This window comes from Watersipora subatra, chromosome 10 (assembly GCF_963576615.1).
Source record: "Watersipora subatra chromosome 10, tzWatSuba1.1, whole genome shotgun sequence".
Lineage (NCBI taxonomy): Eukaryota > Metazoa > Bryozoa > Gymnolaemata > Cheilostomatida > Watersiporidae > Watersipora > Watersipora subatra.
This window is the reverse complement of record NC_088717.1, coordinates 28647586-28672590: the sequence shown is the minus strand read 5'-3', so window position 1 is coordinate 28672590 and position 25005 is coordinate 28647586. Positions and strand designations below refer to the sequence as shown.

The 25005-nt window shown below is 35.6% G+C and overlaps 2 protein-coding genes across 5 annotated transcripts in view; one reads left to right on the top strand and one right to left on the bottom strand.

The window, feature by feature from the left end:
- The first annotated feature begins 3586 nt into the window (after positions 1-3586).
- On the top strand, positions 3587-23851 carry LOC137406511 (uncharacterized). 3 transcript variants are annotated; one of them, XM_068093099.1, is made up of 7 exons: positions 3587-3753; positions 4035-4202; positions 4526-4688; positions 5213-5256; positions 10360-10515; positions 21272-21434; positions 23556-23849. In XM_068093099.1, the coding sequence occupies exons 1-7, from the start codon at positions 3600-3602 to the stop codon at positions 23608-23610; spliced, it is 903 nt and encodes a 300-aa protein (XP_067949200.1). In that variant the 5' UTR covers positions 3587-3599; the 3' UTR covers positions 23611-23849. The 3 variants fall into 3 exon arrangements, with proteins under 3 accessions (XP_067949200.1, XP_067949199.1, XP_067949201.1); XM_068093098.1 differs by having other exon boundaries at positions 10357-10515; positions 23556-23846; XM_068093100.1 differs by lacking the exon at positions 10360-10515 and having other exon boundaries at positions 23556-23851.
- The window catches only part of LOC137406510 (UDP-GalNAc:beta-1,3-N-acetylgalactosaminyltransferase 2-like), a 60882-nt gene continuing 59728 nt past the window's right edge, over positions 23852-25005 (bottom strand). For both annotated transcript variants that reach the window (XM_068093097.1, XM_068093096.1), the window contains one exon: positions 23852-24415. In XM_068093097.1, the coding sequence (XP_067949198.1) occupies positions 23870-24415 (546 nt within the window). In that variant the 3' untranslated portion in view covers positions 23852-23869. The remainder of the gene's footprint in view (positions 24416-25005) is intronic.

Genomic DNA, 25005 nt, shown 5'->3' with positions numbered 1-25005 from the left:
GTGAACACAGTGAGTCTGTCCGTATGCTGTAAGCACAATGAGTCTGTCTGTATGCTGTAAGCACAGTGAGTCTGTCCATATGCTGTAAGCACAGTGAGTCTATCCATAAGCTGTGAGCACAGTGAGTCTGTCCTTATGCTGTAAGCACAGTGAGTCTGTCTGTATGCTGCAAGCACAGTGAGTCTGTCCATATTCTGTAAGCACAATGAGTCTGTCTGTATGCTGAAAGCACAGTGAGTCTATCCATATGCTCTGAACACAGTGAGTCTGTCCGTATGCTGTAAGCACAATGAGTCTGTCTGTATGCTGTAAGCACAGTGAGTCTATCCATATGCTGTGAACACAGTGAGTCTGTCCGTATGCTGTAAGCACAATGAGTCTGTCTGTATGCTGTAAGCACAGTGAGTCTGTCCATATGCTGTAAGCACAGTGAGTCTATCCATAAGCTGTGAGCACAGTGAGTCTGTCCTTATGCTGTAAGCACAGTGAGTCTGTTCGTATGCTGTAAGCACAGTGAGTCTGTCTGTATGCTGTAAGCACAATGAGTCTGTCTGTATGCTGTAAGCACAGTGAGTCTGTCCATATTCTGTAAGCACAGCGAGTCTGTCCTTATGCTGTAAGCACAGTGAGTCTGTCTGTATGCTGTAAGCGCAGTGAGTCTTTCCATATGCTGTAAGCACAGTTAGTCTTTCCGTATGTTGTAAGCACAGCGCGTCTGTCTGTATGCTGTAAGTACAGTGAGTCTGTCCGTATGCTGTAAGCACAATGAGTCTGTCCATATGCTGTAAGCACAGTGAGTCTGTCCGTATGCTGTTAGCACAGTGTGTCTGTCCATAAGTAACTGTCATTTATTAGACGTTATAGCTTTGGATCCTCATCAGCCTTTAATAACTCTTGAAGAGTGTTGGGATGCTGTTGCTGCTACACAACTCTCTGTGTTCTTGATTTCTGTCTTGCAACTTTTATTGTTGGTGGTTTCTTTGAGGTTGAGTTAAATGGCTGTTCGCTGTAATTACAAGGTTTCGTTTGCTGCAGGAGACCTTGTTGGGGTTAAGTCTGCAGGTGTTTGTCAGTCTGCTGCCCTGACCTCTTGATAAACTCGACTTTGCTTCCGTGTTACATAGCTTTCTAGTAGTGAAGGCTCTTCACTAAGTAGGATAATACTCCTTGGTGAATATTAATATCCCTGGGCGTTCTATTCTATATGCTACGCGTTGAATACAGGCTTGTAATGAGCACCAATGTGTTTCATGATTTTTGCTTGTTTTATGCTGACCCGTTATAGCTCAGAGTAACATGTATTCTGTACATATTCTCACATAGATCACACCTGTAAATGGGTTAATGAAGTCGGATGCCTACTTGTATTATGATCTAGCTCACTTTTGAGTCCCAACTATACCATCCGCCGTCATGCTTTTTTTTAGACCCACCACAACTTGCAAAAGGTTGAAGTTCACCAGTTCAGTTTAGCTTGGTGTTTAAAGATGTCTAAACCTATAATTTTATCATACAAGCCTGTTTATCTTTTTAAAATAATGCTTACAAATTATTCCAACATAAATCTGCTGTAGCGCTTCATAGTGTTCAACACTTCATCTTCGACTACGTCTAGAGCTGCAGTCATTGTTTGCGGGGGTTAGTTAACAGCTGAAAAATAAGTGATGCAAAAACAGGTAAAAACACCAGCCAATCCGGTGTTTTAACTGTTTGATGCATCACTTATAACATTATATCCTAAAGTTCATGAAGGTAGTCTACAAGTAATAAAATATTGCGACTGAGAGGATGGCTCATTAATCAAACTCATAATTGTTCATCTTGTTAAAAGGTACTAGAGATGTGCAGTCAAGAAAAGATTTTTACTATTGTAGTACACCGTAACAATTAAATTATATCGTTAATGTTCTTGCATACAAAATACTCTACAGGATGATATTATTTGATGAATTTAAAAATTTACGAATTTGCGGGCAGACAATCTCGTGAATGGTTAAAATCTGCGAACAATTTTGGCTTTTTTTAAAAAGAATAAAGCTACATAAATTTACAAACTAGTTACTAGGTGTAGTCAGTAAAAATAGCTGATTTCCTAACTTTTTGTAACCATTATCGGGAGTTGGAATTGCACTCATTGTCAATACTTCGCAATGCTTTACCAAATTGTTCAAGGTTATCACAATTTCTTTAGAATTCAGCAGGTCATCATCAAAAGTCGCTCTTGCAGTTTTTTACTGGGCAATCGCCTCCAACAACTTCTAATACCGAAATTGATGAAATGGACAATGATGATTTTAATTTATAGATTATGGCATGCGATTTGATTTGCAGATACGTTTACACATGCTACACACATGCTATACACATGCTACACACATGCTATACACACGCTATACACATGCTATACACATGCTATACACACGCTACACACAAGCTATACACATGCTACACACATGCTATACACATGCTACACACATGCTATACACATGCTACACACATGCTATACACATGCTACACACATGCTATACACACGCTATACACATGCTATACACATGCTATACACACGCTACACACAAGCTATACACGCGCTATGCACATGCTATACACATGCTATACACATGCGAAGGTTTTTCACTCTGTTGCCACTTGGATTCACAGAATAATATATTTGTGCTTATGTTTCTCTGCGAATAAAATACATGTATAGTTCATGTATAACTCTGTCCATATAGATTCCTCCATAGAAATGTTTAAATTTCTTTTCTTGGAACTGTCCCTGATTGGTGCAGTACTCAGAGATCATAATTACTCTACATAGGCATGAAGAAAGATATTACTCTACATAGGCATGAAGAAAGATATTACTCTACATAGGCATGAAGAAAGATATTACTCTACATAGGCATGAAGAAAGATATTACTCTACATAGGCATGAAGAAAGATATTACTCTACATAGGCATGAAGAAAGATATTACTCTACATAGGCATGAAGAAAGATATTGAAAACAATTGAACCTAGAGCTATGAAATAGCATTAAAACATGTTGTAGATGCCCTTTTTAAAACTCGTTTTTAAATAATCGAATTTCTATGTTTTGGCGACCTTCAAAATTCGGAGAGTTGGTCGTTCTTCTTTATACTCGCAGAAGCTATACTCAAATATATAGCTATAGTTGATGTTTTGTCTCTTATTTCGCTAAACTTACCTTTCGTTTTTCTTGCTGTATTAGAAAGCATTTAGCTGTAGCTTGTCATAGAAAAAACTATGAACTAGAACTATTTATATTGCAATCTATTGCAATAAAAGTATTGAAAGCTGTACTTGATATTTTTACAGTATATTATATTATATAGATATATCAGTAGCCACCTACCTACCTTTTGTATAAGGTGGCTCCTATAATTAGGAGTACCAGATATCATATAACAGTTTGAGTCTCTAACTCTCAAATACCTATTTTTCAATACCATTACTTAAATGAAAATCACTAAGGTGCTATTTTAGATTGTTTTACAATTTGCATATGTAACAATCAAGTACCTGTTGGAAATTGGCACTGTATTGACGCATACCTTTTAGCATTCAGGGAACTCATAATGGCACACCAGGCTTTAAAGTTGGCTCTGAGAAATTCCTTATCACTGGCATGCCGATCTCAACAAGTGCGAACTGTTTCGACAGGGTTGAGGACTGTGCCACAGTTTTCACTTCAAACGCATCTTTTTAAAGCCTTGACAAGGAGTCATTTTGGTGAGTTACCGGGTATTTGTGGTGTACTTTACATTTTGGTGAGTTACCGGGTATTTGTGGTGTATTTTACATTTTGTCCGATATCCTAATCAATAATTGTGCTAAAATGTAAATAAAACGGTTCTCTGAAAATCTCTCAGTTCTAATGTTTCGTATCTTATTTCTTTCGTAATATAAATTTTTATTATAGAATTCTGTTGTCTATGTCTACCTGACAATAATATCAACCAAATTCATAACTGTAAACGATATCAAATTTTGAAAGCTTCATTTTCTATTAGGAAACAAGTATTCAACAGAGCAAAGAGAACCTCCACGGCCTTGGGACGAAGTCTCATCTGCTCAACTTCTTTCTGGTATAAGAAATAAAGAGCTCTTTCTGTTTGATTTACGGACACCAGAAGAAGTGAATAAAACAGGCCAGATGCCAGGAGCTACCAATATTCCTGGTAAGGACACACCAATACTTCAGGATCTCATTTAATGTGCTTACAAACATTCTATATCAATATATATTATAGACATCTATAATCTGATTAATATATATATTATAGATGTTCAATAATTGATATGACATATAATATATATTAAATATTTATATAATCTGTATTATAATAATATTGCTATTAATGTTGTATTACAATATTAATAACAATATATTATAATATTAATATTATGTACGACATACATGTATATAATATGTCATAAATGTTGATACCGGTATATATTGTATGTCAATTTTGTAGAAGTGTGACAATGTTTTATTTTCTAGCATCTGAACTTGTTGAAGCGGTCAAACTGTCTGCGGATGAGTTTAAGGCTAAGTATCAGGTAGAAATGCCGGGGAAATTTGAGCAGAACTTTATCATTCACTGTTGTTCAGGGATAAGGAGCTCTCAAGTAGTGAAGGCTCTTCATGAAGCAGGATTTGTTCTGTAAGTACATTTTACTTCATATATTCTGGTAAAACTTGCTCAATTTATAACATCTAGTAAAGTTTAGCGGGCAATTATTTTTGGTTTTAAATTCAATAAGGTGACCTTCTATTAGCACTCAATTCACTAGGGTGACCTTCTATTAGCACTCAATTCACTAGGGTGACCTTCTATTAGCACTCAATTCACTAGGGTGACCTTCTATTAGCACTCAATTCACTAGGATGACCTTCTATTAGCACTCAATTCACTAGGGTGACCTTCTATTAGCACTCAATTCACTAGGGTGACCTTCTATTAGCACACAATTCACTAGGGTGACCTTCTATTAGCACTCAATTCACTAGGGTGACCTTCTATTAGCACTCAATTCACTAGGGTGACCTGTTAGCGAAGTTCACCAACTCAAAGTTAAGCCATAGGTCCTGTAAGAGTGTTATTCAGTGTCTGCAATACTGTAAAGTTTTTCATGCCATTTTCCTTATTCAGTCATCATAGATCCTTGCTAGCTCTGTTTATTGTAGAGCTCGTCATTATCGTGGAGGCTGGAAGGGTTATCAGGAGCTAAGTAAGTACTGACCCCTCAGTGTAGATTCAACTTGAGCTTACCCACAATTCATTGTTCCCTTTCTGTGGTTTCATGTTCTTGTACGAGTTTAGTGAGCATAACTAGAATTGGATTTTCTTTTAAATTTCTATTACGTGTTGTTTTTGTTTTACTGTTATATGTAATTACTGGTAGTATTTATTATATAGTTGTCACATGCTTCGGGCTGTAAAATAAACTAGAATTCCCTTGCCATACAGCCCACGACCAAAGTGATGATAGAAAAAAGAAAGGGTACTGCTGGTTGTTGAAAAAGTAGCTACAAAAGGTCAGAATTCTACAAAAGGAGAATTCTTTAGTACTAAAGAATTCTCTGAATCAGATGAGTTGTAGTTATTATTTTGAGTAGCGTGTTGTTAAACATTAGCATTTGATGTTGATGGTTGCTGTGAGGACCTTCTATTTCTCCTCCTCCGTAATAATTGGGAGACACATGGACGGCCACTGCGACGATGTCGTGTTCTGGGAGGTTGTATGTCCATGGTAGTTGTCAAGTTGTTTTGAAATGAAATTCAAAAGGTCAATTATGCAAAACAAAAGGTCGTATAAAATTCAGACCTAATCTATTACTATCTCAAACCTAAGTATGTTTTAAGACAATAAAATAAATATTAATTCAAGCTGTAGGCCTAACCTGCTGTACATAATTTAACTAACAACAGCAATAACGAAATATGTTTATTATATCTCTGAAATGCAATATTAAAAGTAAAATGGCAAGCTGCCGTGTAATATACAAGGTTTGAAAGTGGTGTTGGAAAGTTGAAAGTTGGTTGTGTTGAATGTAGAATGGTTTTGACAGTGATGTATGTAACAGAAAGCAAGCATTAGCATTAACGCGTCTGGAAGGTTTCTGCAAACTGGAGTAAAATAAAGAAATATTCTTGTCACAAAGGGGCGTTGTAGTGCGGCCCTAGCTTGTAGATAAGATGTAAAGAAATCTGGCTAATGTTCTAGATAATTTAATGAAACCTTCGGTAATTGGACAAAAAACATAGGCTAATAAACTGTGTACCACATTTTCATACCTGTAAATCGGTCTACGCCTCAAACTGTCTACGTTAATTAAAGAAACCTTCGGCAATTAGACAATGCAATCTCCTATATAAACGGCAATCGTTGTCTGTCTATCTATCTATCTGTGTATCTGTCTGCTTTATAGAGCGGTCTTTTCTTTTATCGTCGTACGAATTTCGGTCGTACGAATTTCGGTCGTACGAAGCGAACTGAATTAATATGTGTAGTAACGGTAAATAAATTATAGAGCGGTCTTTTTTTTCCATTCGGTCAAACGAAGCCAACCGAATTAATATGAGTACTAATTATCGTAATTTCGTAATATGGACTATTAGCCGCTACTTTTCTCTGACGATTTGAGCCAAGCGGCTTATATAAAGGTGTGGCGATTCTGTTGTTTTTCTTTCACCGCTCGAGCGCATTAAGCGAAATCCCCGGTTAGCACGCTTTTTAAACGGCACATTTTCTGCCGTGTTCGAAAACACCTTTCCCGAGTTCTGCGGCCTATACAAAGGTGTCTATACAGCTTATACAAATGTACTATTCATTAAATAAAATAAATTAACGAGTAGTTATTTACATGCAATTAATATTTACTGCCAACGTGTACCGAGAAGGTCACGTAAACGTTTGTTTCTTTGAGCCACTGGAAAAACGCGTTTTTCACCTACTAAATTTCCACATCAAAAAGGTAAGTGTTTCTTATACGACGTTGTATTGTCTATGAATTGCCACATCTCCACTACTTAATAACGTTGGATTTGCCGCTGTTCGTGATAGTGGGTCATGTTCATTTCCTTCAGCAGCCGAGTTACTAATTTTTTCCAGCTACGAGTAGGCCTACTGTAACTTACTATTACAGAACTTTCACGAGTACTTCGAGGGTTGCGATACGCTATTGTCAAAAGAAAGAGAGCAGCTGCTATCGACTTACTGTCACCCTGCATCAGCCATGACCAGCTATACGTCACCTGCTCAAAAGTAGGCACACGACGAAAACTGTTTCTTCATACGCCCGACAGAAAAACCAAAAATGTTGTCTAACTGCATGTGTTGCGTTGAACTAAGGGAGAGAGAAAGGGAGAGAGAGAGAGAGGGAGGGAGAGCGAGGAGGAAAGGGGGGGAGAGAGAGAGAGGGAGAGCGAGGAGAAGAGGGGGGAGAGGGAGAGGGGGAAGAGGGAGGGAGAGAGAGGGGAGAGACGGAGAGAGGGAGAGAGGGAGAGAGGGGAAAGAGGAAGAGAAGGGGAGAAGGAGAGAGAGAGGGAGAGAAAGAGGGAGGGAGAGAGAGGGGGAAGAGGGAGGGAGAAAGAGGGGAGAGGGGGAGAGAGAGGGAGAGGGAGGAGGAGAGGGGGAGAGAGAGGGAGAGAAAGAGGGAGGGAGAGAGAGGGGAGAGAGGGAGAGGGGAGAGAGGGGAAAGAGGGAGAGAAGGAGAGAGAGAGGGAGAGCGAGGAGGAGAGAGGGAGAGAGAGGGAGAGAAAGAGGGAGAAGAGGGAGGGAGAGAGAGAGAGGGGAGAAAGAGGGAGAGATGGAGAGAGGAAGATGTAACTGCATATTTGGAGTTGTTTTACGGTATGAAAGCCAACTCTCAATAAACCTTATGCTGCCCGTGAATCTGCTCCTGTAGACGGGTAATGCAGCTAGTCATTATATACTTCGATGTTGTACGGTAAATTCTAATGATTATTTGTTCTTATAATTAAATATTTTAGTAATTTCTTTATAAAATCAAATAATTAATTCGAATAATAAAATCGGCAAAAAAGAAACAATCACTTTTAAGTACCTCTAAGTTAATTACAGAGACCTTAGGCAATTGAACAATTCCATAGACTGGTGAAATGTGCACGTTTTTCTCGTGAAATTTGGACGACTTAATTGTTATACTATCTGTGGCACGGCCTTATTGGCGTTTCGTTGGCCGGCCTAATTTGATTAAAAAAAGCTTCTCAAGTTTCTATTTCGATTTTAGGCTAAATTAATCTGTCTATTTATGTATCATCTGATCAGATGTATTAGTTTTAGGATACTTCGGTAACCTTTCAAAGACTTGGTAACATGTTTAAATAGGTTTGTATGTGTTTTGTATCGTTATTATACTTGAACCACTCTACACAAAAATGGTTAAATTTGTTGAAGAGATTTTGGTACAAGAGTTTGGTAACGGCCGTGAACGGATAATTTTTCGAGAGTTGTGTGCACATGTGCATTTATCATAAATCTCCCAAACAATCGCTTTGCTCGTGTTTGGTGATGGGAAAACAATCGCTTTGCTCGTTTTTGGTTGTGGGAATACAGTGAATTCTTATACAAATATTAGATGTAAAAGAATGGTTTAATATATAGAGCAGGTCTCTTAACAAATGGTATCTTTATGTTTGCTGTAATTCAATCAAGTTCTTTTTTACACATTAGAGTTTGGCGAGGTTTAAAACTGACCACATGTTTGGTTGCTCTTTAAAGGTATCGGAGTATGATTCAAACAATTCATGCAATTTCTTTTTTTTAATTAACCTAAAAATTAAAAGACTGACTCTTTTAGTTTGTCTTGCTCTAGACTTATATGAACTCATTTCACTGCGATACACTATTTCACCTGAATTGTATAGCCTGCATTTGTAGAAGGCGCCATGTTAGACATGGTGTCCTGGCCCTGAAAAAGTAAATTGAAATGGAATTTTAAAAAAGCCTGGCTACATTTGCTAAGGAATATATTATAATTTTGTGCCATTATTTTACTGTGCACCAACTTTTAAGAAAATTATTCAGAATTAAAGGTTATAGGGAGTTTTCTTATCATGCTACTATTTAGAAATAAGCAGGACATGTTTTGTCAGTAGGTTCAGCTGTTGAGTAGGTTATTGGTGGTAAATATACATCAGTCGATGCTTATTACTTGTTCATAATGCAATATTAGTAATACGTACTGTAGAGCTGTGTAACTGCATGCTTGTAGAACTGCTCTCTAATGCATATGGTGTTGGCATACTGTTGCGTGAATTGACTGCACGAGCAGTCTTGAAGTAGCTGAAAAACTGGTTATGCTTATGCTCGGACCTAAAAAAAAAATTTTTTCTGCCATTTATGCAGAGCCGTTATGAGAATATTTCGATCATATTTTTGTAAAATGCTCCAAATATACAGCTATTTCATAGATCAGACTGAGAGATAGATAATATTTTTGTAAGCGCTCCTAGCAGCACCACATTTTCAATTCATAATAGGTCACTATGCAATATGATTTAGGAGCACACCATAATAGGTCACTATGCAATATGATTTAGGAGCACACCATAATCATCAGATAAAGGAAGATTGGCAAAATCTTCTTGTTAACTTCTCCAGCCATACTAAGAATAACAAACACACTTGGCTGAGATCACAAATTACCATTTTATTACGTTTTGGAAGTCTTTTGATATTTAAGCCTCTGATATTTGCTGTAAATTTTTATGTACTAAATGGATAAAAGTTTATGAACATTGACAAGGACATGTATTGTTTATTAAATAAGATTTCAACTAGTATTGTGGCAGGTTTCTGTGAAGTGATTGCTCCTTGTTGTGTCTCATGTCAGATTTAGGACGAGTCGAGCAGTTAAATGAACAGATGTTATGTTTCCAGACTAGAGCCGAATCAGAAATTTTCTAATTTAATGAGCTCCACAATTTATAAGGAATGCCTCTAACTTTTTGTTTGTGCTGTTTTTCTAATTTAAATCTATTAAAAGTTTCTTTTGTCTAATAGCTAGCAGCTAGCTAGCAGCTAGCTAGCTGCTAGCTAGCAGCTTTTCTTCTTTCTTCTATAATTTTGCGGTAATAAAGAAGAAAGCTGATTTTAAAGTATTTTTAATCAGAAAGCTGCCAGCTGCTGACTCATACAAGCATCCAGCTACAACTTCATGCTCATTTTACTTCAAACTTGAAATGATCTTCAGACAAAATTGTTTATGTTTTGTTTAGCTGCCTTGAGTCTGGTTAGCTAATTTAGCAGCCGAAACTTTTATATTCGTGCATCATTTACTTTGTGTAAAGTTTTTTTGTGTAGAAGACACGGAAGATATCGAGAAACTGCGTCCATGGACAGATGTAAACTATGAGGAGTTAATGTCCCTTATTAGAGCTAAAGAGGTGCAACTCTTTGATGTGAGAACAGTTAAAGAGACAGCGCGAACTGGAATGATGCCTGGAGCTACAAATGTACCAAGTAATTTGTATTTCATCTTGCCCTAACTTACACTCTATAGTTACATGGTTGGAATCGATGTTTAGACACACCTAGGAATATCGTTCAATGACCTCCATATCTTTTAGATATGTTGATATTAAAGCTTCTCCATTTCCAAAAATCATCAGATGATTTGAGATAGCAAATAGCCAATTCGTGATATTGATTTATTGATATTATTATTGCGATATCATTATTACATAAAACACATGTAAGTTTTTGCTGATATTTTTTGTATGGTTCATTTTAAAAGGAAACTGTTTCGTGTTTATGATAATTAGAAACATTTATTTCATGAATGCCCGCGTGTGTGGAAGGACATGGAATGGGTGTATTATAAGACTAGAAGGTCTGTGGATTTCAGTTTCAGCATGACTTACTCTGACAATCGTCAGGTCGGAGATAAATTGCCATTACATAATTATATCGTTTATACGATTGGCGATATCTCTTTAAATGGTGTCAATTTTCCAATCGTCTACCTTAAAAAGTTCCACCAAACAATTAAATCGCCATAACATGGAGCTATAGATGATAATTGCAGTGTTCAATGAAGAGTGAACCAAGTGATTTATAGTTGCAGTTGCAGTGTTCAATGAAGAGTGAACCAAGTGATTTATAGTTGCAGTGTTCAATGAAGAGTGCACCAAGTGATTTATAGTTGCAGTTGCAGTGTTCAATGAAGAGTGCACCAAGTGATTTATAGTTGCAGTGTTCAATGAAGAATGAACCAAGTGATTTATAGTTGCAGTTGCAGTGTTCAATGAAGAGTGCACCAAGTGATTTATAGTTGCAGTGTTCAATGAAGAGTGAACCAAGTGATTTATAGTTGCAGTGTTCAATGAAGAGTGCACCAAGTGATTTATAGTTGCAGTGTTCAATGAAGAATGAACCAAGTGATTTATAGTTGCAGTGTTCAATGAAGAGTGAACCAAGTGATTTATAGTTGCAGTGTTCAATGAAGAGTGCACCAAGTGATTTATAGTTGCAGTTGCAGTGTTCAATGAAGAGTGCACCAAGTGATTTATAGTTGCAGTTGCAGTGTTCAATGAAGAGTGCACCAAGTGATTTATAGTTGCAGTTGCAGTGTTCAATGAAGAGTGCACCAAGTGATTTATAGTTGCAGTTGCAGTATTCAATGAAGAGTGAACCAAGTGATTTATAGTTGCAGTTGCAGTGTTCAATGAAGAGTGAACCAAGTGGTTTATAGTTGCAGTGTTCAATGAAGAGTGAACCAAGTGATTTATAGTTGCAGTGTTCAATGAAGAGTGAACCAAGTGATTTATAGTTGCAGTTGCAGTATTCAATGAAGAATGAACCAAGTGATTTATATTTGCAGTGTTCAATGAAGAGTGAACCAAGTGATTTATAGTTGCAGTTGCAGTGTTCAATGAAGAGTGCACCAAGTGATTTATAGTTGCAGTGTTCAATGAAGAGTGAACCAAGTGATTTATAGTTGCAGTGTTCAATGAAGAGTGAACCAAGTGATTTATAGTTGCAGTGTTCAATGAAGAGTGCACCAAGTGATTTATAGTTGCAGTTGCAGTGTTCAATGAAGAGTGCACCAAGTGATTTATAGTTGCAGTTGCAGTGTTCAATGAAGAGTGCACCAAGTGATTTATAGTTGCAGTTGCAGTGTTCAATGAAGAGTGCACCAAGTGATTTATAGTTGCAGTTGCAGTATTCAATGAAGAGTGAACCAAGTGATTTATAGTTGCAGTTGCAGTGTTCAATGAAGAGTGAACCAAGTGGTTTATAGTTGCAGTGTTCAATGAAGAGTGAACCAAGTGATTTATAGTTGCAGTGTTCAATGAAGAGTGAACCAAGTGATTTATAGTTGCAGTTGCAGTATTCAATGAAGAATGAACCAAGTGATTTATAGTTGCAGTGTTCAATGAAGAGTGAACCAAGTGATTTATAGTTGCAGTTGCAGTGTTCAATGAAGAGTGCACCAAGTGATTTATAGTTGCAGTGTTCAATGAAGAGTGAACCAAGTGATTTATAGTTGCAGTGTTCAATGAAGAGTGAACCAAGTGATTTATAGTTGCAGTTGCAGTGTTCAATGAAGAGTGCACCAAGTGATTTATAGTTGCAGTTGCAGTATTCAATGAAGAGTGAACCAAGTGATTTATAGTTGCAGTTGCAGTGTTCAATGAAGAGTGCACCAAGTGATTTATAGTTGCAGTTGCAGTGTTCAATGAAGAGTGAACCAAGTGATTTATAGTTGCAGTTGCAGTGTTCAATGAAGAGTGCACCAAGTGATTTATAGTTGCAGTGTTCAATAAAGAGCGCACCAAGTGATTTATAGTTGCAGTTGCAGTGTTCAATGAAGAGTGCACCAAGTGATTTATAGTTGCAGTGTTCAATGAAGAATGAACCAAGTGATTTATAGTTGCAGTTGCAGTGTTCAATGAAGAGTGCACCAAGTGATTTATAGTTGCAGTTGCAGTGTTCAATGAAGAGTGCACCAAGTGATTTATAGTTGCAGTGTTCAATGAAGAATGAACCAAGTGATTTATAGTTGCAGTTGCAGTGTTCAATGAAGAGTGCACCAAGTGATTTATAGTTGCAGTTGCAGTGTTCAATGAAGAGTGCACCAAGTGATTTATAGTTGCAGTGTTCAATGAAGAATGAACCAAGTGATTTATAGTTGCAGTTGCAGTGTTCAATGAAGAGTGAACCAAGTGATTTATAGTTGCAGTTGCAGTGTTCAATGAAGAGTGCACCAAGTGGTTTATAGTTGCAGTTGCAGTGTTCAATGAAGAGTGCACCAAGTGATTTATAGTTGCAGTTGCAGTGTTCAATGAAGAGTGCACCAAGTGATTTATAGTTGCAGTGTTCAATGAAGAATGAACCAAGTGATTTATAGTTGCAGTTGCAGTGTTCAATGAAGAGTGCACCAAGTGATTTATAGTTGCAGTTGCAGTGTTCAATGAAGAGTGCACCAAGTGATTTATAGTTGCAGTTGCAGTGTTCAATGAAGAGTGCACCAAGTGATTTATAGTTGCAGTTGCAGTGTTCAATGAAGAGTGCACCAAGTGATTTATAGTTGCAGTGTTCAATGAAGAATGAACCAAGTGATTTATAGTTGCAGTTGCAGTGTTCAATGAAGAGTGAACCAAGTGATTTATAGTTGCAGTGTTCAATGAAGAATGAACCAAGTGATTTATAGTTGCAGTTGCAGTGTTCAATGAAGAGTGCACCAAGTGGTTTATAGTTGCAGTGTTCAATGAAGAGTGAACCAAGTGATTTATAGTTGCAGTTGCAGTATTCAATGAAGAATGAACCAAGTGATTTATAGTTGCAGTGTTCAATGAAGAGTGAACCAAGTGATTTATAGTTGCAGTTGCAGTGTTCAATGAAGAGTGCACCAAGTGATTTATAGTTGCAGTGTTCAATGAAGAGTGCACCAAGTGATTTATAGTTGCAGTGTTCAATGAAGAGTGCACCAAGTGATTTATAGTTGCAGTGTTCAATGAAGAGTGAACCAAGTGATTTATAGTTGCAGTTGCAGTGTTCAATGAAGAGTGCACCAAGTGATTTATAGTTGCAGTTGCAGTGTTCAATGAAGAGTGCACCAAGTGATTTATAGTTGCAGTTGCAGTGTTCAATGAAGAGTGAACCAAGTGATTTATAGTTGCAGTGTTCAATGAAGAGTGCACCAAGTGATTTATAGTTGCAGTGTTCAATGAAGAGTGCACCAAGTGATTTATAGTTGCAGTGTTCAATGAAGAGTGAACCAAGTGATTTATAGTTGCAGTGTTCAATGAAGAGTGCACCAAGTGATTTATAGTTGCAGTGTTCAATGAAGAGTGCACCAAGTGATTTATAGTTGCAGTTGCAGTGTTCAATGAAGAGTGAACCAAGTGATTTATAGTTGCAGTGTTCAATGAAGAGTGCACCAAGTGATTTATAGTTGCAGTGTTCAATGAAGAGTGAACCAAGTGATTTATAGTTGCAGTTGCAGTGTTCAATGAAGAGTGCACCAAGTGATTTATAGTTGCAGTTGCAGTGTTCAATGAAGAGTGAACCAAGTGATTTATAGTTGCAGTGTTCAATGAAGAGTGCACCAAGTGATTTATAGTTGCAGTGTTCAATGAAGAGTGCACCAAGTGATTTATAGTTGCAGTTGCAGTATTCAATGAAGAGTGAACCAAGTGATTTATAGTTGCAGTTGCAGTGTTCAATGAAGAGTGCACCAAGTGATTTATAGTTGCAGTGTTCAATGAAGAGTGAACCAAGTGATTTATAGTTGCAGTGTTCAATGAAGAGTGAACCAAGTGATTTATAGTTGCAGTTGCAGTATTCAATGAAGAATGAACCAAGTGATTTATAGTTGCAGTGTTCAATGAAGAGTGCACCAAGTGATTTATAGTTGCAGTTGCAGTGTTCAATGAAGAGTGCACCAAGTGGTTTATAGTTGCAGTGTTCAATGAAGAGTGAACCAAGTGATTTATAGTTGCAGTGTTCAATGAAGAGTGAACCAAGTGATTTATAGTTGCAGTTGCAGTGTTCAATGAAGAGTGCACCAAGTGATTTATAGTTGCAGTTGCAGTATTCAATGAAGAGTGAACCAAGTGATTTATAGTTGCAGTTGCAGTGTTCAATGAAGAGTGCACCAAGTGATTTATAGTTGCAGTGTTCAATGAAGAGTGAACCAAGTGATTTATAGTTGCAGTGTTCAATGAAGAGTGAACCAAGTGATTTATAGTTGCAGTTGCAGTATTCAATGAAGAATGAACCAAGTGATTTATAGTTGCAGTGTTCAATGAAGAGTGAACCAAGTGATTTATAGTTGCAGTTGCAGTGTTCAATGAAGAGTGCACCAAGTGATTTATAGTTGCAGTGTTCAATGAAGAGTGAACCAAGTGATTTATAGTTGCAGTGTTCAATGAAGAGTGAACCAAGTGATTTATAGTTGCAGTTGCAGTGTTCAATGAAGAGTGCACCAAGTGATTTATAGTTGCAGTTGCAGTATTCAATGAAGAGTGAACCAAGTGATTTATAGTTGCAGTTGCAGTGTTCAATGAAGAGTGCACCAAGTGATTTATAGTTGCAGTGTTCAATGAAGAGTGAACCAAGTGATTTATAGTTGCAGTGTTCAATGAAGAATGAACCAAGTGATTTATAGTTGCAGTTGCAGTGTTCAATGAAGAGTGAACCAAGTGATTTATAGTTGCAGTTGCAGTGTTCAATGAAGAGTGAACCAAGTGATTTATAGTTGCAGTGTTCAATGAAGAGTGAACCAAGTGATTTATAGTTGCAGTTACAGTGTTCAATGAAGAGTGAACCAAGTGATTTATAGTTGCAGTTACAGTGTTCAATGAAGAGTGAACCAAGTGATTTATAGTTGCAGTTGCAGTGTTCAATGAAGAGTGCACCAAGTGATTTATAGTTGCAGTTGCAGTGTTCAATGAAGAGTGCACCAAGTGGTTTATAGTTGCAGTGTTCAATGAAAAGTGAACCAAGTGATTTATAGTTGCAGACATGAAAGATGGGAAGCCTAAGTTTAAACAACTCACTCCGGCTTTACATTTAACTCAAATGTTCCCTTTCATTGTGACCATACATAATATATATGCCTATCATACATAGTATATATGACTATCATACATAATATATATGTCTATCATACATAATATATATGTCTATCATACATAATATATATGTCTATCATACATAATATATATGCCTATCATACATAGTATATATGACTATCATCCATAATATATATGTCTATCATACATAATATATATGCCTATCATACATAGAATATATGACTATCATACATAATATATATGTCTATCATACATAATATATATGTGTATCATACATTATATATATGTGTATCATACATAGTATTTATGTCTATCATATATGTCTATCACACATAATATATATGTGTATCATACATAGTATATATGTCTATCATACATAATATATATGTCTATCATACATAGTATATATGACTATCATACATAATATATGTCTATCATACATAATATATATGTCTATCATACATAATATATATGTCTATCACACATAGTATATATGTCTATCATACATAGTATATATGACTATCATATATGTCTATCACACATAATATATATGTCTATCATACATAGTATATATGACTATCATATATGTCTATCATACATAGTATATATGTTTATCATACATAGTATATATGTCTATCATACATAGTATATGTGACGATCGTATATGTCTATCATACATAGTATATATGTCTATCATACATAGTATATATGTCTATCATACATAATATGTATGTCTATCATACATGTCTATCATACATTATATATATGTCTATCATACATTATCCCACGACCAAACACGAGCGGAGCGAATGTTTGAGAGTTTTATAATAAATGCATGTGCACACAACTCACGAAAATTATTCATCAACAACGTCGCAAACCCTTGTACCAAAATCTCATCAACAAATTTAACCATTTTTCAGTGGAGTCGTTTAAGCATAGTAACGATACGAAACACATAAAAACCTATTTGAATATGTTAATAAGTTTTTGTAAATTGTCGACAACATCTTAAAACTTACCCATCTGATCGGATTGTACACAAATAGACTGATTAATTTGGCCGAAAATCGTTATTAAAACTTGCCAAGCCTTATTTTTATCAAAATTAAGACCGGCAAACGAAATGCCGAGCGACAGAGAATAGAACCATTAAGTCGTGCGCATTTCACGAAAAAATAACGTGCACATTTCACCAGTCTATAGCATTGTCGAATTGCTGAAGGTTTCTGTAATTAACCTAGAAGTACTGTAATATAATCGTTTCTTTTTTGCCGATTTCAAAGTAACTGACATTTTGGACACTTTTGAGCACAGGTGTCTTCTAACGGGATATTGCCGAGGCCGAGCCGTAGTCTACACACACAAAAAACAACATGTTTTTTTGTCTACCAAGGCCGAGCCGTAGTCTACACGCACAAAAAAACATGTTGTTTTTTGTGTGTGTAGATTACGGTCCGGCCTCGGCAATATCCCGCTAAAGGACACCTGTGCTTTTGAGTACATGTACTTTTGTATTCTAACTGATGTCCAAAGCAGTATAAGTAAAGGAAATGACGATATTTTTTTCTAACGATTCTTATGAGATTGTTACAATACTTAATTACGAGTTTGGATGACTATTGAAGTGTTATAGTCACACTAACAACATCGATGTTTGGCAATATGTTACTGTTATTATTTTTTCTGAATAGTTTTGTTAAATAGATTTACTAAAAATCTATATAATTATCACAACTTCTTGATATTGTTAGCTATGACGTTTTGAAATGTAAACAAAATTGTGCATTGGTTTTCTATTATCACTGTATTACTATATTAATAATATTGGTTATTCTAATAATATCAGTGCATTTTACTTCTAATATTGCATTTCTCCTATTGCAGGGGAGAGATATAAACATATAATCTTTTCCTTTCATTATTACTGTTTGTTGTACATAATAACACCCACACCCGGTACATTACAGCTACCATTGCAGTTATCCTATTGCACTGCAGTGCCATTTGACTGCTAATATTGCATTTCTCAACCATCAGTACCCTTTCTTTTTTCCAATATCACTTTGGTCATGGGCTGTATGACAGGGGAATTTCTAGTTATAGAAATGAACATTTTCAGATAATTGACTTTTACAAAACATTTCTTTTATTGATGAGAAAAGCAATTACCAAGTAATATAAATATAGCCTTTCCTTTTGATATTTCATAGATATATAAAGGTTTATACTGTGTTGGAACTCGGGCTGGAACTGCGCTGTCATAAAATTTTAAAAGTGATAAATATTTAAAAAAGCATTTGCACCATCACAATTAAAAGCGTGCCATTTTGCTGTTATCTATTTTTTTACCACTATTGATTAAATACTTGTGCTAATGTCTAAAACTTGTGTCCAAAACTGCTTTATAGGCAAGCTAAATATATTTCTACTGTTAATATATAAGATTAGTAGGTATTTCGTAAACATATTACGAACCCTTTTAAATCTTCCCTTTTAAATCTTCCCTTTTAAAACTTCCCTTTTAAAACTTCCCTTTTAAAACTTCCCTTTTAAAACTTCCCTTTTAAATCTTCCCTTTTAAAACTTCCCTTTTAAAACTTCCCTTTTAAAACTTCCCTTTTAAAACTTCCCTTTTAAATCTTCCCTTTTAAATCTTCCCTTTTAAATCTTCCCTTTTAAATCTTCCCTTTTAAATCTTCCCTTTTAAATCTTCCCTTTTAAATCTTCCCTTTTAAATCTTCCCTTTTAAATCTTCCCTTTTAAATCTTCCCTTTTAAAACTTCCCTTTTAAAACTTCCCTTTTAAAACTTCCCTTTTAAAACTTCCCTTTTAAATCTTCCCTTTTAAAACTTCCCTTTTAAAACTTCCCTTTTAAAACTTCCCTTTTAAAACTTCCCTTTTAAAACTTCCCTCTTAAAACTTCCCTTTTAAATCTTCCCTTTTAAATCTTCCCTTTTAAATCTTCCCTTTTAAAACTTCCCTTTTAAAACTTCCCTTTTAAAACTTCCCTTTTAAATCTTCCCTTTTAAATCTTCCCTTTTAAATCTTCCCTTTTAAATCTTCCCTTTTAAATCTTCCCTTTTAAAACTTCCCTTTTAAAACTTCCCTTTTAAAACTTCCCTTTTAAAACTTCCCTTTTAAATCTTCTCTTTTAAATCTTCCCTTTTAAATCTTCCCTTTTAAATCTTCCCTTTTAAAACTTCCCTTTTAAAACTTCCCTTTTAAAACTTCCCTTTTAAAACTTCCCTTTTAAATCTTCCCTTTTAAAACTTCCCTTTTAAATCTTCCCTTTTAAATCTTCCCTTTTAAATCTTCCCTTCTAAATCTTCCCTTTTAAATCTTCCCTTTTAAATCTTCCCTTTTAAATCTTCCCTTTTAAATCTTCCCTTTTAAAACTTCCCTTTTAAAACTTCCCTTTTAAATCTTCCCTTTTAAATCTTCCCTTTTAAAACTTCCCTTTTAAATCTTCCCTTTTAAATCTTCCCTTTTAAATCTTCCCTTTTAAATCTTCCCTTTTAAAACTTCCCTTTTAAAACTTCCCTTTTAAATCTTCCCTTTTAAATCTTCCCTTTTAAAATTTCCCTTTTAAATCTTCCCTTTTAAATCTTCCCTTTTAAATCTTCCCTTTTAAATCTTCCCTTTTAAATCTTCCCTTTTAAATCTTCCCTTTTAAATCTTCCCTTTTAAATCTTCCCTTTTAAATCTTCCCTTTTAAATCTTCCCTTTTAAATCTTCCCTTTTAAAACTTCCCTTTTAAAACTTCCCTTTTAAAACTTCCCTTTTAAATCTTCCCTTTTAAATCTTCCCTTTTAAATCTTCCCTTTTAAATCTTCCCTTTTAAATCTTCCCTTTTAAAACTTCCCTTTTAAATCTTCCCTTTTAAAAATTCCCTTTTAAATCTTCCCTTTTAAATCTTCCCTTTTAAATCTTCCCTTTTAAATCTTCCCTTTTAAAACTTCCCTTTTAAAACTTCCCTTTTAAATCTTCCCTTTTAAATCTTCCCTTTTAAATCTTCCCTTTTAAATCTTCCCTTTTAAATCTTCCCTTTTAAATCTTCCCTTTTAAATCTTCCCTTTTAAATCTTCCCTTTTAAAAATTCCCTTTTAAAACTTCCCTTTTAAAACTTCCCTTTTAAATCTTCCCTTTTAAATCTTCCCTTTTAAATCTTCCCTTTTAAATCTTCCCTTTTAAATCTTCCCTTTTAAATCTTCCCTTTTAAATCTTCCCTTTTAAATCTTCCCTTTTAAAACTTCCCTTTTAAATCTTCCCTTTTAAAACTTCCCTTTTAAAACTTCCCTTTTAAAACTTCCCTTTTAAAACTTCCCTTTTAAATCTTCCCTTTTAAATCTTCCCTTTTAAAACTTCCCTTTTAAATCTTCCCTTTTAAAAATTCCCTTTTAAATCTTCCCTTTTAAATCTTCCCTTTTAAATCTTCCCTTTTAAATCTTCCCTTTTAAAACTTCCCTTTTAAAACTTCCCTTTTAAATCTTCCCTTTTAAATCTTCCCTTTTAAATCTTCCCTTTTAAATCTTCCCTTTTAAATCTTCCCTTTTAAAACTTCCCTTTTAAATCTTCCCTTTTAAAAATTCCCTTTTAAAACTTCCCTTTTAAAACTTCCCTTTTAAATCTTCCCTTTTAAATCTTCCCTTTTAAATCTTCCCTTTTAAATCTTCCCTTTTAAATCTTCCCTTTTAAATCTTCCCTTTTAAATCTTCCCTTTTAAATCTTCCCTTTTAAATCTTTCCTTTTAAATCTTTCCTTCTAAATCTTCCCTTTTAAATCTTCCCTTTTAAAAATTCCCTTTTAAATCTTCCCTTTTAAATCTTCCCTTTTAAATCTTCCCTTTTAAATCTTCCCTTTTAAATCTTCCCTTTTAAAAATTCCCTTTTAAATCTTCCCTTTTAAATCTTCCCTTTTAAATCTTTCCTTTTAAATCTTCCCTTTTAAAAATTCCCTTTTAAATCTTCCCTTTTAAAAATTCCCTTTTAAATCTTCCCTTTTAAATCTTCCCTTTTAAATCTTCCCTTTTAAATCTTTCCTTTTAAATCTTCCCTTTTAAATCTTCCCTTTTAAAACTTCCCTTTTAATGCTCAGCAGATGTAATAAATATGTTCAAGCCATCTCGAATTATATTGTCTTTGAGCCGTCCATCGTTGTGCATTTTATTACGACAGTGGCCGAAGTAGGGGAAGCGTTCAGATTGAATGCTGATGAGTTTCGTGAGGAATATGGAGTTGAACTGCCTAGCAAAGAAGATGATAACGTCATTATACATTGCCTCGGAGGTATCAGGAGTCTCAAAACACTCGGAGTTCTGTGGGAGGCTGGTTATCAAAAGTCAGTCTACCTTAGTTTTTAATTTTATATAGATACAACATATATACAGTATATATACAGTATACATGTATATACAGATTATGCACTGTATATATATTGTATATAGATGCGTGTACATATGTATAGATGCAAACATATCTTTTCGTTGGGTAAGAAACTCATTAGCTGGAAACACATGGGGATTTATAAGACTAACTAAGATTGTTAGGAAAAGAAATGAACTAGTTATTTGCAATATATTGCCATGGGCACCACAAAGATAACAAATAACATGAAATCTATCTTCCATTACATTATCTGGGACTTTAAAGTATTTTCTGTGGGATATATACTGTAAAATTTATATTTAAACGCTTTGTTTATTTTAACGTTACCTTTATTTGAGCGCCACTATTATTGGAAGAAGAGTTAAAAGATAGAGCACCACCTTTTATTTGAACGCCATTTCTATTTGACCGATACTATTTAACCGATACTATTTGACATTTTTAATCTTTACAAACCCATAATAGCAGCGGATCAGTAGAAAAGTGTCCACAAAACCGTACTAATAATGACTCAGTTACATCGATAACAATTAATTTATTTATTGTTTCTGTTTGTATCAAAGTGAAGTCATTTTCGTACTTCAAGTCTTTAGGTTTGTCCGTTAAAAACTTTGATTGCAACACTATAGAAATAATTAGTAACTGTACCAGGTTAATAGTAGTTCCTTTTTTAATAATGTCTTGTTACTTCATTGTACGTGAGAAAAGGTTTTCACATTAACGATGGAAAATGTGCTACTACTATTTTGAGGCTAACATTTTGAGGCTATTTTGATTATATCTTTATTTGCGCTAAAAGTTTCTATTCAAAATAGTTAAAAGTGGTTTAAATATGGTTAAAAGTTTTGCTCTGCTAGCAAATTGTTTGCACGCTAATATCGGCTAGCTCAGCTGTGCAGAAGATGGGTCGAGGTCAGCAAACACTGTGGAAGGTATTGAACTGTCAGAAATGTTAATATTTGTTTTTAAATGTTAATTTTTGTTGCTGCATGTATCATAGTTACGGTTTTTTTATGTCCCTTTTTTTAATATACATTTGTAGCATTTGATAAATTACTATTATAAAACTTATAAAATTTGCTGACATGGCATATTATTTGATAGCATGATTGTGGTGATCTCAACTCCGCTTACTATGGATAAACGCTCGTAACTCCTGTTCTATTGCACATAAAAAGACAGTTTTGGTTGCAAACTGTAGCAAACATATCAATGAGTACAATGAGCTTGTACGCAACCTTATTAAATATAGTTATACGGTGAAAATACACCTTCAAATTTAGAATAAAATAAAAAAAATTTAAGCTCAAACGAATTGCAGCGTAGGCTATAAGATCATCGTCAGTTAATTGTAAGCACTAGATATCGACTGGTGTACATGTATCAGCTTTTCCGTGTATATTTATTTAATGGTCTACGAAAGGTTGGAGGTAAGTTAGTAAATTTCTTGTGTCCAAAAGGGTTAATGTCGCACCGCCCAAAGGAGAGTACAAAATATAGGCATCATTCGATTCGCCCGTGCAAAGGTTAAATTTGTCTTCTCATCATTTGACAAGGTGCTTGAAAAACACAATGCCGCCCTTTATTTGAACGTTGTCTCTAACAGAGCGCCACGACAAGAGGTTTGAAAACTAGAATGCCAAAGCGTTCAAATAAAGGTTTTACGGTATTCAGCCTGCTGCTGAAGTGCCAATGCTAAATACAAAGCTAATAAAGAGTGCCCAACATGAAGTTAAATCGATAAATAATTTAATGAATAGTTTGTACGTACCTGCAAATTATTTATAGACTTATTTTGTGAAGTTAAGCTCACAGGAAAACGGAGAATCCATTTATCGACATTTTTTATAAAGGTCTCGTGTGATCTATGCCGAAGAGGATTCTCACAATAATTTTTTTTGGAAAAACGCTAACAATTTGAAAATCTGAATTTGTATTAAGATTTGTAGCTAAAAGTCATTTAGGTGGATTTCACTTCTAAAATGATATGTTATGATAATCTTTGCAGGTCAAGTTTGTAACTGCACGTGTAGATGTAGCAGAATACTGATCAAATGTCTGTCATCTTTTCTAGAGTGAGGCACTACCCGGGAGGTTGGGAGGAATATATCACCCGAACTACTAGCTGATGATACTTCTTTTGTTCATCACAATTGTCATATGCACCAAAATTTATATTTGTTGTGATTCTTTATTTTTGTATTATGATATTGACTACATTATATGCACAGTTTAAACTAGTTTCATCTCATCAAAAACTTCCTTTGCTGTCATTTATGTAGACAGTTAATATTTGCGAAGCATAATACATAAGTGTGTTCTATTTGTAAAAAAACATATATATATAATACATAGGTGTGTTCTATTTGTAAAAAAAGATATATATAATTAAGAGTCATCACTGTCTGTTGATAAGCTAGATTCACCAGCTGATATGATAATGGGGCTACTTGAGGGCACCTGCACACCCTGCACACCCTGCACACCCTGCACACCCTGCACACCCTGCACACCCTGCACACCCTGCACACCCTGCACACCCTGCACACCCTGCACACCCTGCACACCCTGCACACCCTGCACACCCTGCACACCCTGCACACCCTGCACACCCTGCACACCCTGCACACCCTGCACACCCTGCACACCCTGCACACCCTGCACACCCTGCACACCCTCTAAGCTAGGGACCTGGTTTGCACAATTCGACATCATATATTGTGATGTATATTGGTTTTGTGCCCCTTCACTGTATGATTCATACGCAGAACATTGGACATTTTGAGCACCCGCAGAGTAGCCTTGTGTTAGATACATATCACTATTCATAATGGCTGAGTCATGGTTGGTGTATGCTGGCAGCATGTTGGATGCATAGCTATAGCCATCCTCATTGTATGGCACAAAGTATTGGGTCTCTCCCCTCTGTGTCCCCTGCAAACAAGTGCATCTGATAGCCAGTGTTGGTTACCTAACTGCTTTTATTCTGAAGGCTGGTTATATCACTGTATGTCGGGATTGCCCTCTCGGCCATTATTCATAGACTACACGCACTAACTGATTGCATCATTGTCCTCTCAACCATTATTCATAGACACACGCACTAACTGATTGCATCGTTGTCCTCTCGATCATTATTCATAGACTACACACACTAACCGATTGCATCGTTGTCCTCTCGGCCATTATTCATAGACTACACGCACTAACTGAATGCATCGTTGTCCTCTCAACCATTATTCATAGACTACACGCACTAACCGATTGCATTGTTGTCCTCTCGACCATTATTCATAGACTACACGCACTAACTGATTGCATCGTTGTCCTCTCGGCCATTATTCAGACTACAAGCACTAACCGATTGCATCGTTGTCCGCTCAACCATTATTCAGACTACACGTACTAACCGATTGCATCGTTGTCCTCTCAACCATTATTCATAGACTACACGCACTAACCGATTGCATCGTTGTCCTCTCGGCCATTATTCATAGACTACACGCACTAACCGATTGCATCGT